General features: G+C 29.8%; 2 protein-coding genes across 5 annotated transcripts; one reads left to right on the plus strand and one right to left on the minus strand.

Annotated features, from left to right (window-relative positions):
* Positions 1-5,198: 5,198 nt before the first annotated feature.
* LOC113868182 (ribulose bisphosphate carboxylase small chain, chloroplastic) lies at positions 5,199-6,678 on the plus strand. Of its 4 annotated transcripts, none has more exons than XM_027503784.1 (3): positions 5,199-5,560; positions 5,738-5,872; positions 6,183-6,678. In XM_027503784.1, exons 1-3 carry the CDS (start codon positions 5,378-5,380, stop codon positions 6,411-6,413), a joined length of 549 nt encoding a protein of 182 aa, XP_027359585.1. In that variant the 5' UTR covers positions 5,199-5,377; the 3' UTR covers positions 6,414-6,678. The 4 variants fall into 4 exon arrangements, with proteins under 4 accessions (XP_027359585.1, XP_027359586.1, XP_027359587.1 ...); XM_027503785.1 differs by having other exon boundaries at positions 5,325-5,560; positions 5,738-5,884; XM_027503786.1 differs by having other exon boundaries at positions 5,325-5,560; positions 6,204-6,678.
* Positions 6,679-13,060: 6,382 nt separating this feature from the next.
* On the minus strand, positions 13,061-15,290 carry LOC113867480. The gene is made up of 4 exons (XM_027502840.1): positions 15,216-15,290; positions 14,294-14,487; positions 14,121-14,184; positions 13,061-13,705 (listed from the first exon to the last, which is right to left on the minus strand). Exons 2-4 carry the CDS (start codon positions 14,452-14,454, stop codon positions 13,409-13,411), a joined length of 522 nt encoding a protein of 173 aa, XP_027358641.1. The 5' UTR covers positions 14,455-14,487; positions 15,216-15,290; the 3' UTR covers positions 13,061-13,408.
* Between the last annotated feature and the right edge of the window lie 573 nt (positions 15,291-15,863).

A 15,863-nucleotide genomic window follows, 5' to 3' on the forward strand; every position in this document is an offset into this window, starting at 1 on the left:
CCTTCAATTGTCTAATAAATTATAAGAGATTTATGTATAGTTTCTGCTATCTTAAATTTTCTTTCAACATTAATCATAATCAAAATTAAAATATTTCATTTGCAAATAAAATATTTTTAACAATTTGTAATATAATTGTGTGATCTTCCTTCAGCGTCAGTATTGTTTCTCATATGGTACATGTATAATCGCGTTATCTTGTATCCTAAACATTATAATTTTATGAAAATAATTTTAATTTCAAAATAATTTTTTTTACTAAACTTAATTTTAATCAACTAACTTTATAATTTTTAGATAGAACTATGTGATTTTGAGTTCTTTATTGCACTTGGGGATACGTAAAAGCGGGAAGTAGACCTTTCAAGTCAAAATAATTTTCAAAATAAATTTTTCTTTTTTTTAAGATACCGAGTTAACATTTTAATAAATATTTTTTTTAAAAATAAAAATAATTAATGTTTTGGAGTTAAATAAATATTTTTCAAAATTAAAATGAATTTGCACAATTAATTTTAGGTAACAGTTTTTAAACGGACGTTGTAGGGTGTTAATATCTTCCCTACATATAAATGACTCCCAAACTCATTATTTATTTCAAAGATCATATTATTTTAAAGTTTTTTTAAAGTTTTCTTAAAATAAACTTTGGTGGCGACTCCTCTAATTTTTAAAAAAATATTTGTATTTTTGAAAGATATTTTTCTTAAACACAGTTTTTACCGTACCATTGTGACCGACTGATTGTGACAATATTTTTTCTTTGTTCAAACTCAATAGAACCACTACGTATTTGGTGGTATATTATTCTTTTATTTTAACATTAAATATAAAATTAATTTTATTATAATTAAAGAAATATTATAGAACATTACAGCATTACTACATCACTCATATACGTGTTTTATGCCATCAACAACAACATGACTATTAAGATTTGTCAACACATTGTCATCACGTTATAAAATATTTGCTTTAATCCTTTTATTAGAAGGCATTTTGAAGAAAAAGTTAAATATTCAACGTATGGATTGACTACATTTTTAATAAAAATGTAAAATAATTTAATGCAAGTTGAGATTAATTGTTAAAACATTAAACAATGTTATACTCATTAAAGAAAACAAGTAGAATAAAAACTAAAATAACCTAAATTTATAAGATTTGCTGAGACAAGCTTTTTTATTATTCTAAAATATTATTCTTTTTCATAAATTTCTAAAATATTATTAATTTCGAAAATCTAGAAACTTACAAATATTTTTTAGAACTTTTCAGAAACTACTGAAATTGAAATTTAAAGAGAATATTCACATTTCAATTTAAAGTATAAAAAGCATGCAACTCATACGTTTTGTGTAGGATAGACTTCCCACCGCAATACCTAGGACAAACATTGGAACTTTAACATGCACATGGGTACAAGTAGTTGCTAGCTCCCATATAGTCTTCACATTCTTTTATTTAACTAAGCACATGTATGACATCAACTTATTAATGATAAAAATATAAGTCCAAAGTTTATCTTTACCTTAAAAAAATATCGGTAGAACCAATTATTGTTAAGAATCTTTGGAGGAACATGTGTTCCATCATGTTGTTTCAAAAATGTCTTATCTATCAAAGCTTATAATACTCTGCCAAAATGATCACTGATAGTCTCCTTAGAGAATCAAAAGAAATTAAATGTTTATCAACTCGTTTACAATTCTTCAATGGGATGTCTGTTCAGATTTAAATAATTAAATGTTTTTTCATAATACTAATATTCTTAAAGCATCCAACTAACAAAATAACCTATTCACCGTATTGACACAATTAACTTGCTAAAGTCCACGTGTTTATGTGACACGTGATCCATAATTTTTTTTCTTTTCTAAAGCTAATTTTATTAAAAAGGAATTAAATCATATTTTGAAGAATAATAGATTGTATTTTTATTTTTATTTTTTGTAAAAAGAAAATAAAGAATACTGTACATTTATTCATAAATTGTAATTTTATAAAGTCTATTTGAAAGAACATTTCAACTTAATTGAATCATCCATTATATTCATAATATTTTTTTAATACAAAACACTATTGATTTTTCTGAGTTGTTTCTAGGTAAAAAATAGTAGAAAGTTAACTGTTTATCTGAAATTTGACATTGTGGTTCATTTAAAAGCATTAGAATAAAATTATTTTTTCTAATTATAAATTGGAAGCCCTGAAAGTATTAAAAGTGATTAAATTGAAAACATAACAAGCACTCACAACTCGTGCTAAAATATTATGTTTCTCATTCCTTATTTAGTACTCTAAACCCTTCTTAGTCTAAACTTGCTCTTTCTTACAAGATGACTGAAAACTATTACTTTGGATGATAGTTTATTTTTTATTGCATAGGAGAAGATTAGGCTTAAGAGAGATTATTTGTTTTAAGTTGTTCTATGAGATTTATTATATGATACTTAATATTTATAGATTGGGTTAAGCACCCTAGTACTTAATTAATGAAATTTATATGTTTATAAAAAAAAATTGTCAAAGTTGATAAACTGACTATTTTTAGAAGTTTTGAGTGAACAAAAAGTTATATAAAAGGGTTATTTATGTGTCTTAACTCACCAAGAACTTGGAATAATATATGACATGAGTTGTATGAGTGTCAGAGAGCTGTAACTGTTAAAAAATAATTTATTACTGATACTTTAAATAAAAAGAAAGTGGACCAATTCATTTTTTAATATATTTTTTATTATTAACTAAAATTTATTAAAAATTATAAAAATGATATGAGTTTTATTCTCTAACTTTTAATTTAATATTTTTAGAATTTTTTTAATAAGAGAGAGTTTGAGGAGAGGAGAGAGAAAAACAAATTTTATATTTTAAATAAGTATATTTAAAATTAATATTTTTCAAATAAAAGATATAAATTAATATATCAACATAAATTTAATATATTTATTATACAATTATCATCATAAATAATGTATATAATTATTTTAATTTAAAATTAAAACTATATTTTTTCCTTCTTTTTCTTTCAAAATTATCTTCTAAACATACTCTTAGAAATTGTGTTGTTGACCTTCCTCTTAAAATACAAGTATTCATGCTTAAACGGTTCAAGTCTAATGATTCGACAACCTCTGTGCTTTTCTTTATATAGCATTCCCCACTACTTATCGCTTGTTATGTTCTGCTTAGGATTTCATTTTATGCTCTCTTCAACATTACATATGTTACTTAGAACAACTTTATTGGGGTACCAAATTGAGTTACCCATCTCAAATTTTGCAAAATGTTGTCCCTGTGTAAGATGTTGTATATTGTAGAAACAACGTTTTAAAATGAAAAACATGAACTCTAATTATTTTTTGTTTACTAATATAAAAGAGACACGGTTGCACCAGTAAAGTTGCCCTAAGCTGAAGCAGAAAATAAAATGCTACGAGTCGTTAATTAGAATAAGAAGATCAATGTAGTGCTGAAGTCATTGAACTGTAATGAAAATTAATTTTTTGAAGTAATGTTTCCTCGTGTACTGAAGTTATAATAATTGATATTTCTTTTATTGAGAGTTGGGCTACAAAATGAGTTACATTGGATTAAGGTGTAATGTGTGAAAAACCAATGGATGAATAAAGCTATAAAAGGAGAAAAGGGTTACCATAAGTTCAATGTTGATTGAGTAAAAGCTGCCATAAATGTTGGCTCTTAAAGGCGAAGCAATGTTATGAGTCTCATTAACAAAATAAAATGTTGAATGTGGTACATAGCTTCAAGGTTCTTCCACCTAAAATTTTAGATGCTAAAGATGAATTAGTAGCTATAAAGGAGAGTTATTTATAATTTGTAAGAGTGAACATTATTTGCTTCATTACATAGAGTGGATAACTGAAGTGCTGATTTTATTCCCAAATTCCAGAGGAAGGGAGTGTATTGGGTATATGATTTGAAAAAATGGAGAATGTTTAAAAGAGATAGAGATTGGGTCCAACATTGAAGGATTCATATGGTTGGTGTGCGTGTGAGTAAATTTGAAAAAGTTATAGGATTGATATCTTATTCATGTCATTCATCTCAGAAGCTCAATGGTTCCTTTTTATATATTCTCTGTTGCCTTCCTTTTTCCTTTAGAACTTGGTTTTAGTTTTTAACCACTAACCAATGTGAAATAGTAGTAAAATCATGTAGATATTTGTTTTCGTTTTGAGGGGATATGAATGAAGGAAAATCCCCACAAACAGACAAAGTTGTGGATCAGAAGAAAGAGTAACATTCAACCATGCAAGGATTTGAAAATATCCGATAAAGAATAATCTGGAACTAACATCTTGAAACCAAAATGCTATACCAAACTGAGAAACTTTGCAATTTCATCTAAACACTAACACTTTTTCAGTCACGAACTTCCACACAAAAAACCTATTGCCTATTTCTTTTGTTGGCAGTGGATATTCTCATATGTATGTCAGATTAAATAATGAGAGTAGCACTCTTTGCACTCGTTGATTAATGCATGACTTCTAATTTTGTGCTTTATAATTGTTATCTCATGCAATGCACTTTTAAGATAAGGTTGTTGCATCGTTTGGTTGAGTGCATCGATTTACTGATGACAAAAGCCATTTGTGGATCTTATTTTTGAAAATGTATGCTTGGCCATTAATCAACCTAGCATGATAAGCCCCATCACCCTCCCTACCACCCCTTGCATGCCATATACACATTTTGCTTATCTACCTTGCCACTGTAACTTCTAAACAAATCTAGCATAAAAAAATTACTCCACTGAAAATTGAGTATTACTAGAAGGATTTACCAATGTAATGGTAAAGAGAGAACCATATTTTCAGCTACCCAACAAAAGGGATAAGAGTGTCAGTTGTTATGGTTCTCTTGATTTTTTCCCATAAAAATTCACCTTTACCTCTAAAATATATTATTTAAAGTATTACTATAGAAAAGGGACAAAGGGTGTTCACTTAACTCATACATGAGAAATTATGGTCACAAAAATATGTGTTAGGCCAATATGGAATGGGGGCATGAGGCAAACCACTCACAAATAATATCAATTCCACCACCATCACACATTTACGTTCCTCCAAGGAAGAGATAAGATAATGGAGTTTCTTCCACGTGGCACTTCATAATGGTACCAAACGATAAGGCTACCATTCAAAATTTTTCTCTCTCGTGTGGCCAATATGTTGTAATGTCATCACTTTTACAATCCAATGGTTCTAATTTGTGAGCAACCAATCCCCTCTATTCCACACCATTGGATTAGTAATGCACAAATCAAACCATTATATATACCAAGTATGAGAAGAAGCTTTGCAATCTAGCAACAGAAGCACAAGAAGAAGAAAGGGAGAAAGAAATGGCCTCCTCAATGATCTCTTCCCCAGCTGTTACCACCGTTAACCGTGCCTCTCCGGCACAGGCTAGCATGGTGGCTCCATTCTCTGGCCTCAAGTCCATGGCTGGTTTCCCAGGTGCCAGAAAGGCCAACAATGACATTACCTCTATTGCAAGCAATGGTGGAAGAGTGCAATGCATGCAGGTAATTAAGACAAACACCATATACAAAATATGCATCAATATTTTTAAATTAAAATTCATGTATGTTACACATAATTTATGTACCATAAGGTTACTTAACATGTTAGTTAGTCATTGCTAAATGTGCACAAGTACAAGTTTGCTAACCCCTTCACTCAATTTTTATGCAAATCACTAGGTGTGGCCTACACAAGGCAAGAAGAAGTTCGAGACTCTCTCCTACCTGCCACCCCTCACTCAAGAACAATTGGCAAAGGAAATAGATTACCTTCTTAGGAAGGGATGGGTTCCTTGCTTGGAATTCGAGTTGGAGGTCAATTTACTTGCTTACCCTTTTGGTTAAATTCTTAGTTTTCACTAGTGTTAGAATGTGTTTGATTTCATGTTTTAATAGTCATGAATTACTTCAACACCAATAGTTGTAACTTTTGTGTTGGTTTCGCGATTAAAGATTCTTAAACGTGTTTCTAAGCACACTGGTTCAACTTATTGTATAGAAACAATTGTTTTGAAGTGATTATTTTGCAAAATTGAAATGTTTTCCAAGAAGCACATGGTTATGAATGTTGATGGTTGATCTGTTTGTTTCATTTGGGGTGTGTGTGTGTGTGTGTTGTTTATAGCACGGATTTGTGTACCGTGAGAACCACAGGTCACCTGGATACTATGATGGACGCTACTGGACCATGTGGAAGCTGCCTATGTTTGGCTGCACTGACTCTGTTCAAGTGTTGAAGGAGCTTGATGAGGCTAAGAAGGCGTACCCCAATGGATTCATCCGAATCATCGGATTCGACAATGTTCGCCAAGTGCAGTGCATCAGCTTCATTGCCTACAAGCCAGCAGGCTACTAAATTTGATGAAGAAAAGATTTGCAAATCATTTGTAGCCACCTCACTTTGTTTGTACTTAAACCAATTTCCCATTTGTTTTTGCTTTTGGAGATTTCATCATCCTGTATTTTTGGTTTCTGTTTTCGGATTTCCAATGGAAATGAATGGATGAGAACTAATGAATAAGTTGTTGTTGTTGCTTTGTTTCCAAATCACTTCAACAACCCCCTGTCCTTGGATTTCCCTCTACTGGGTTGCAATTGAATTCTTCACTAAATTGAACTTATTTGTGTCACTAAATGATGGTTAATATATGAACTCATTATGTTGTGTTATTCAAGTCCACAGCATAGTTGAGTTTGGCCTTTACTTTGCCACACATTTGATGTATAAATGTTCATATAATTAGATCCCTTCAAGAAAGGAAGTTCATAATCATAACTTAATTTGAAAACAAACCGCTTCAAAGTTTAACTAAGGGTAAGTTTGTTATGAATCTAAGTAATAACTTGTACTAATGTCAGGAAACAACTGAACTTCCAAACCCAAGTTTGGAAACTCAGATACTTGTATAGTATATAGCTTAGCTTGCCTTAATAGTACAAAACCTTTGTTATTTTTTAATGGGACACCTCTTCATTACCATTCTTTTAATTCTAAATAACAAAACATAAAAAAAAATTAAAAAAAAAAACTACACTCCATAAAACATTAACGATTAATATATGCAAGACTTAAGGGTTGGTATGTGCAAAGAAAGAGGAAGCAAATTCAAAGTTTTGCTGGCTTCATGAACATTACTTTCCAAGGAATAACCACTAAGGAACACAACCATTTTATTTATGCCATTTCTCACTCTCCTCACTGCAATTTACAAATCATAATTTGGAAATGGCACAAAATCAAGCACAATCGGATTGGTCATCTCTAGTGTTACCCAAAAGTACAATTTTTCTAGAATAGTCAGAATCTGATCCTTAGCTAAACAATTAATCTGAAGATGAATCTCATATGTTTTGTTTTCAATTTGTTGGTAGTCATGGATTAGCAATTGATATATCATTTAGCGGTTCTGAATTATGACTAGTGATTGAATTTCGATACCCTTTAGGTTGCATTAACACTGGACCCACTAGTGATAGCAACATCTGTGAACAAGGTTATTTTAAGATAAAGAAACAGATAAGAAGTTTCACCTCACCTCACCTCCTTTACTCACACGACCACACCATGCATCTCAAACATGACAAAGTCCACAATCTTAGTGGATATGAATATACAAGTCAGTAGGATTTTTTTTTCAAATATTCATTTGTATTTTCTTTATTTCATTGGTCACAGACATACTGACACAAAAAATCAATAATATAGTTTCGTTCCTTTCCATTATCCTTAGATGCAGGAGGATCTATTACAACTCTTATGTATTTATATTGTCATTCCTATTTAAAGAGTTTTAATAATTTAGAAAAGTTTTATAAATTTTAACTAAATCTGAATGACACAGACAATAGACATTCCTTTGTTATATAGTATATACATGGAAATATAATCTTGAAAATGGAATATTATATAGGACAAGCTATAATTGCCTTCCATTGTAGTAAGGTATGTTAAATGCAAAAAAAAATAAAAAACAAGTAAAGAGATTTTTTTTAATATTACAACTTGGAAGAGTTATATGGATATAACCTTATCTCCTCAGAAGTCATAACAACCTTACTATTCCATCAAGATTTCAAAAATAAAATACAATAATGCTTTAAAATGTCTCATCCGTTCTAACTTCTCTGACACGATATTCTTTTTTCTTTCAAAAGTTTTCAAATAAGTTCTATGACATATCAGCACACTTGTTTTCAAAAGTTTTCAAAGAAGTTTTAAATTTTTCCAAAATTTTGGGAAGAAAAGGGATTTAAAAATTGTTATTTTGATAGGATAAGTACCATATAATTGTGCGGTCTATACTAACTGATGAGTCCAGGCATTGTGACTCTGTCATAGCCAAAACGGAAAACAAAAACAAGTCAATTTCATAGCATATCTGAGGTTGAGGAATGAGTAACGTGATATGATTTTTATTTGCTTGGTTGTTTCCATTACATTTTGTGAGTGGAAGGTTCAATAGCTAGCTATAAAAAGATTCTAAACAGATAACAACATACTAGCAATTTGTTGTTTTTCTCTCAACCTATTATAGGTTCATATATCGTAGATTTTATAAGTTTAAGCTACAGAAAATACTTCATAAATTAAATATGAAAATAGCTTTCAGTATGGAGTAAATACTCAGTGCTTCAACCTGAGAGTACATTGCCTAAGTGCTTATATGAGAAATGTTATGTTAAGGGGCTTGAGTCTCTCTCAATTTGCTTTTGGTGTGTGCCAAAGGAAAACTTATTACCTAAGTGTACTCTTAAGGGTGAGATATTTATATGGGACAAAACTTAGATTCTTTATCTTTGTAACAGTAACAATATTCATACACCTTCACATAATTTCTCTCTCTCTCTTTCTCCTTCACATAAGTGAAATTTTTTTTAAAAAAAATCTAAAACAATCAAAATTTGTGTGCAAGCCCCATTCAAGAGTGTGAAAGAAAGTGTGTTTAAGTTTAATTCGGCTATTTATCTAAAGTGTCTTGAACTAATTAAACTCGTGACTTTCTCACTTATATATCATTTAACTTGTTACTAACCTATCAACATGGGATTTTATTATCTACCAATTATATCTAAGGATTATGTTTTTAGTGGAATAAGTGCAGTACTTTCCGATCCTTTGTACTCAACTAAGTGTGGTCTCTATGTGTACTTAAGAATTTCTGCAGCTCCTGCACAAGAAAGAAAATAAACAAATCAAAGATCAGGGAAGCAAGGCATAGCCACTTGCTTGTGATGGGACCAAAACAAAACAAAAGGGACCATTATTGTTAGGGCAATAAGATAAGGACTGAATTGTATGTGTTAGGCTCAGCTGCAGGCTTAAAAAGTGTGGCGCAGGTGAAAACAAGGGAAGTGGAGAAAATGAAGACCAATGTGATGTTCAAACAATGTATCAATATCAATCAATGGCAATGTTGTCTTTCAAAGATGTGTCTCTCTCGTGGGCCTTGCCATGTTATGAAGGCCAACCAGGCTTATCATTTGTATAGGTTTTTAGGGTTGACTGGATCTCAAAGTCCCCAATAGCATGCATGGGCCTAGAGATGATTTTTTCTTTTTTTCAGTGTGTGTGGAATGGGATTGTAATTTATGTATTTAATCTTTTCCTTTTTTATGTTGAACAAAATAAATCTTGTCCTTTTATAGACCTTAAGAAATTCTGTTTATTTTTTTAGGCTATTATTTCCATGGTCATTAATTAGATATTTGGAAGAAAGAAAATATTTTTTTGGACTTCATTAGAAGGTATCCCCTCTGAAGAGTATCTGTCAAGTGAAAAAGTACTAGTTTATCAAATTTGATTCATGATTAGCTATATTTATAAAGTATTCTAATTTAAATAAAGAACAGATAAAGCATCACTTTCTTATTTTAGATGTTTTTTATTTCAAAAGAGTTTAATCCATCGTTTAAATTTTACTTAGAATCTCAAATAATCCATTAGATAATGAAAAATAAGAAGAAGAAGAATCTTAATGAAACTGGAGAACTAGATTCTTCAAACTTGCCCATTCCATCTACTTCATTGATATCAATTTCCTATCATTAAACATCAAAAGAAAAGAAAAGATCAAATTGACCTTGATTGTACAATCCACCCATCAATCATTTTATGCTCACATATTACTTGTTCCAAGTCACTTTAATTTGCTTAAATAATATCTCTACTTTTGTCCCCTCTCCTTGAAATAATGGGGTCATTCTAACCTGCACTCATTATGTTTGTGAATGTCTGTACTCCCAGATTTTTTACTTGTTCTCAATTTTAGGATTTTTAAAATTAATCTCTACATTTTTAAATATTACATTTAGATCTAATGACTCTTTTTTTTCATCACTGTTTCCTCCACCATGTTACTATAATCATCATTTGTAACTATCACTATTTGTTATCATCGTCAAATTGGTTTCTTCTTGATAATTTTTTATTAAAATTAATGACGTTGTAAAAAAGAAGGATCTTGTCAATTCATTTTGACAACGCATCGATGCCTATTCAGTGATGATATCATAAAATTGGTCAATGTTAAAGATAATTTCATTTGATCAAATCTTTATAGATCTTGATAAAAGAAATCCGTTGACACTGTAACTACAATAAATCATGTCACATTGAACAAAATTGCTAACTTTTGAGCATCAAAATTTGTCTTTTTTGACGTAGTGTGCTTAATTTGTAAATTCACTTTGTGTTTTTTTTTTTTTTTAGTATTACCATCTTTTGTATATTTATTAGTAAATTTCACAAATCATTTTGATTAAGACACAGGTCGCACGAGTCATAACTCATAAACAAATCCATCTATATGACATCTCTTTTACAAGCTTTTGTTATTTGTTAAAAAAGTGTTATATAAGGGCATGGATTGAACATGGATCAACATTTGATAAGATGTCCACGTTGATTAAGAATATAGCTAAAATTTTTATATAAGGGTATCTTACTCCTATAAATTAGTTTTAAAGAGTAAATTATTAAACAATTTTTTTAATTTTAATTAACAAATTTTTGTCAAATCTTACAAATTTCACATTCAATTCTCTTTTATGCTTAATTTTCTAATAACATTCTTGCCTTTGATTTATGGGCATGATTCACAAAATAATTGAGTCAAAAAAGTGTAAACGAATCTATACTATAGGTTTTTGAGTCATTATTGGTGAAAATGGACGTTTAAAGAGTAGACGAGAAGAATGAATTTTAAAAAAAAAATGTACACAATGTTTCAAAACTTAGATTAGTATTTTTCTTGTAAGCTTAAATCACACCTACTAATAACAAAACTTTAGGGCAATTTGGATCAATGATAATTTTTTGTTCATGATACAATGAAAATGGTTGAGTATGGGTTCATATTCTCAAAAACTCAGGCCATGAAAATAATGATATTTACATAATAATTTTATTTTTATCTCGTGTCATTGAAAGATAAAAGCAAATAAATTTGTGAATGAATTTAAAAAAAAAAAATTTAAAGTGTATTATCAAAGAATGACCCTATTTATAAATTATAAATATTTTGTCCATTTATAAAAAGTTAGGTTAATTTAATTGATATCATGTTATAAAAAGTCACGTCATTTTAAGTAGTAGTTATTTAATAAATACTCACAATATTTCACTTGATATCTTATAAGAGTCATTTCTATCTTCACCACTAAACATAACATATAAATTTATATCTATTTATATGTAAACAGTAATGTCCTTTCACTCGATGATACATCCTTTAATTTACATATTGATAATCAATTTGTATGAAGTAGTATAACTCCTAGATTGAATCAAGTTAACTTTTTAACTTAAATTTTTTTTTAAAATTAAATGAATCAGTAATTTTATTTTAAGTGAAATAAGACAACTTTTCAATACAAAATATACAATAAGTCAACTCTCCATCTAAATAAATTGCCCTGATACAATATAATCAAGAGTTTAAAATTAAGAAAATGATCGTTGACAACAAATTGAAATGAAATGCATGCATGCATGTTGAAAATCAAATTACTGCCAACTATCAAATGGGCCAAAAATAAATTTTAAAAAATGTATATTTTATATTATAATAATTTTCTTAAAGTGTAGAATAGCCTTTAAGTGAGTCACGTTTCATTAACTAAATGGATAATATTAATGGGTAAGAACATATCTGCATCAATTACCATACTAGAAGAGACATGTTACCTCTCTCGTGGGGTACAAAGCAAATAATAACTAAGAAAAGTGAAGTTAGATTGTGATTTAACAAAAACAGCAACAAACATTGCTCAATGTTTCAGCAATAGTCGAAATTTGTGGTTGACTTACAAACAATCGTTCAGATGAGTCAGCAACAAATTATCATTAAAAAATGAAGTGAAAGCTTCTCTTCCTTAGAAATGTGTTTAAATATTTTTAAATAATAAAAAATTATATATTTATATTAACTTTTTTAAATAAGGATTTGTCATTTTTATATGCTTAAATTCAGCTATTAAACATATGAGATCAAAAAAATCGTATTAGCTATTAAAAAAATGGCATTTTTTTCAGTCACCACAGAAAAAAGGCATCAAATTCACCACCATCAACTAGAACTCCCTTGTCAACGCAAATATAATATATTTTGAGCAATTTATATTTAATAATTAACACAAGAAAATATAAATAACGATCCAATAATGACATATTTCTTTAATTACATTCTTTAACACATTTCAACCTTCTAAAAATTGATTTTTAGAAAAAGTAAAACATTTTAAAAATATAATCTAATAACAAAAACAAAAAAAAATTGTTACAAATGTTTTACTAGCATTCCTATTACTAATTCTTTTTAATGCGAATATTAACATTACAATCTTCTGCTACGACTGATATCTAATTAAAATAGTATTTGACCCAACTTATTTTAAGTATTTTCTCCTTAAAATAAAATTTTAAAAGAAGACCTAACAATAAAAATAGCCTTTTTTAATAAATCAAAGGTAAAAAAATAAACATAAACTTAGAATAAGGGGGCAAACAAATGGCATTTCTCATTAGAAATACCAGTTTAATTTCATTAAATACAAATACTTTGAAATTTAGATAAACATATTTACAAGGATGATAAGCAAAATCACCAACTCTCTATACAGGACATTCTCGAGGTGATGACCTAAAAAAATTAGAAGACACTCAGAACAAACCTCCTTATATTACAAAAAGAACATGCTTTTTACATATCAAACCTTCTCAAGAACACAAGGTTTGCTTTTTCAGCATTTTCCTTAAACTACTCAAAGATTTTTCTTCCTAGTTATGTCAAGTCATTTTTATAACTGGTCGTCTCACTTAGCTTCCTCTATGTACACTTTTCTGATTGGAGTTTAAGCAACAGCAGGGATCCTAGAATTCTGGCGATCCCTGCCAAGACAATCAAATCCTTCTACTCTAACTGCAGCCGGTTTAAGTCCAAAACTCATCCTAACACATCCCCCTTTGCGTGATGCTGACGACGGAGACAGTAAACCTGATGGCGATGAAACTGTCAATGTCGGAATCTGCTTTTCGTCTCCAAATCGAGCATCCTGGACCAAGGGATTTGCAGCTCGGACCGGAGGAGACCCACAAAAAAATGGAGGAGATGAGGCTACCTGATTTGCAAATTCATCTCCATGACTCTCCTGTTGAAATCAAGATACCAATTGAGAAGTCAATGTTAGATAAGTTAGAAAACATCCACTACACCAAAATCTCAGTTTGAAATTTATTAAAATGATGCCTCAATCATAACCAATTCTTCATACAAGACTATTAGCATGTTTGGATTCACGTTTGAATGGGTATGAATTCATGTTAACTTCAAAGCTACTAGTTGTAAGTAACTTCTATGTTGGATCCATGTTCATGGAAATTTCAGCATTTCCACATCGAAACCACTATACAAGGTTCAACTAGATCAAAACATTGTATACCTTAGAGAAACAAATCATACATTATACCAAAAAAATTACAAATTACTAGGATACAAAGACATTTTATGTTCCTAGGTCTAAACATAAATCAGAAGATTAGTAATAAAGTCATGACATGATTTACCTTTTTGAACATAATGTCTAGTAGCTCTGCCCCAGCTTTTGAATCAGAACCCTCAGCCTGTTGACTACAAAAAAAAATAAGGGAAACACACAACAGATCAGATCTTCAAATGCTTCCAAAACAAAATAATATCATCAAAACTCAAAAAGGAAGCCATGGATTCAAATAATTACTTGAAATGCCATCTTAAGGGCCTCGCAGGCGTGTTAGATAACACCCCGACTCGGCGCGGCTTAGGGCATATGACAGGCTCCTTCTGATCGGCCAAGTTCACAGAACCTCTCATCTCTTCACAGGCTGCAAAGGCGTTCTGCTGAAGACTATAACAGTTCATCTTCAACAACGGTTTTATTCCACAGAAGAACGCCTACAAAGACAAAATTTCACAAGCTGATACTCAGAATGTCACATATATTATGCTTTGACAGCATATATTCTAAAAAATTGTAACACACGCCAACTCCAATTTGCAAACAGATCCGTTCACCCTAGAAAAAGGTCACATGTATGTGATAATGGAACTTTGTTATTCACAAAGAAATTAAGAGCATATTCTCAAAATTTGCTACAATCCAACACCAATTGCAAAGAGATCCATTCACCCTCAACAGACAACACAACTTTGCAAAGAAATTCCACAACCCATTTCACCCTTCCATAATTTTCCAAATCCTACAGGTAATTTTCACAAATCAACACCAGATCTGAGCTCAAACCTTGAAAGTCCTCAAATTTTTTTCCCGGTCACTAAGACCCTTGACTACACACCCCAAAAAAAAACAATTTTTCATTCAAGTTAACCCCCAAAAACATCAATTTCTCCATTTTCAAAAAGCAACAAGACCCAGAACCCAAGAAGGGAAATTTCAAACAAATCTTCAATTACCACAGAAAAAAAACAATTTTTATAACAAACAGTTAAAAAAAAGGCAAGAAAACAAAGGTAGATTAACATTAGGGCAGATCTGTGCTATGAAACATGTCATGTTTGATAATCAAAAGCAAGAAGACATCTTTGCTAAAATTTGAAGAAAACGATGATGATGGGAACTGAGTCAGATCTATAACAAGAACATTCTAGAGAGAGGGAGAAACCTTGGGAGAGAATCCTGAAAAAGGAAGAATACAGGGAGCTGGTAGCTACGAGGAAGGAGAGAGGAAGACTACAATGGGACGTGGATTCAATATATAGTGAAGATATACGACGTTGTCTGGTTTGTCTAAAAAATGAAAAAAAAAAAAAAAAAAACGTTTAATTTGCTTCCACTTGTCATATATTCTTTTTTGACTGTACCCACCCCATGTTTATGCAAGAGGCTGATCTGCCCAATTAATCTGAAAATGAAAAAAAAATGAGCTCAAGTCAAAATGTAAAAAATAATCAAATTTTTTTTATATAATATTAGATTAAGTAAATTTTATTTACTCAAGTAATTTATGTTTAAGTAAATTATTTTAATTTAAAAATAATTTTTTGTTTAAATAAATCTCTCAATTACGAATTAATTAAAATTAAAATTATTTAAATTAAAAGTTATAGTGCTAATACCTAATGATAAACTAAATATCTAAGTCAAGCAGCTAAGAAAAAGTATAAAAAATGAGAATTGTTGAATAGCTATAATATTATAGATTCTTTTTTTTATTGAATTTATAACTTTTATTAGTATATTTATTTTTTGTGATTTATCAAATTAGAAGTTATTAAGAGAATTATTTTAACTTAAGTGAATTTTATATTTT

The sequence above is a fragment of the Abrus precatorius genome, unplaced genomic scaffold (genome assembly GCF_003935025.1).
Source record: "Abrus precatorius isolate BTA unplaced genomic scaffold, Abrus_2018 Scaffold5, whole genome shotgun sequence".
Classification (NCBI taxonomy): Eukaryota; Viridiplantae; Streptophyta; class Magnoliopsida; order Fabales; family Fabaceae; genus Abrus; species Abrus precatorius.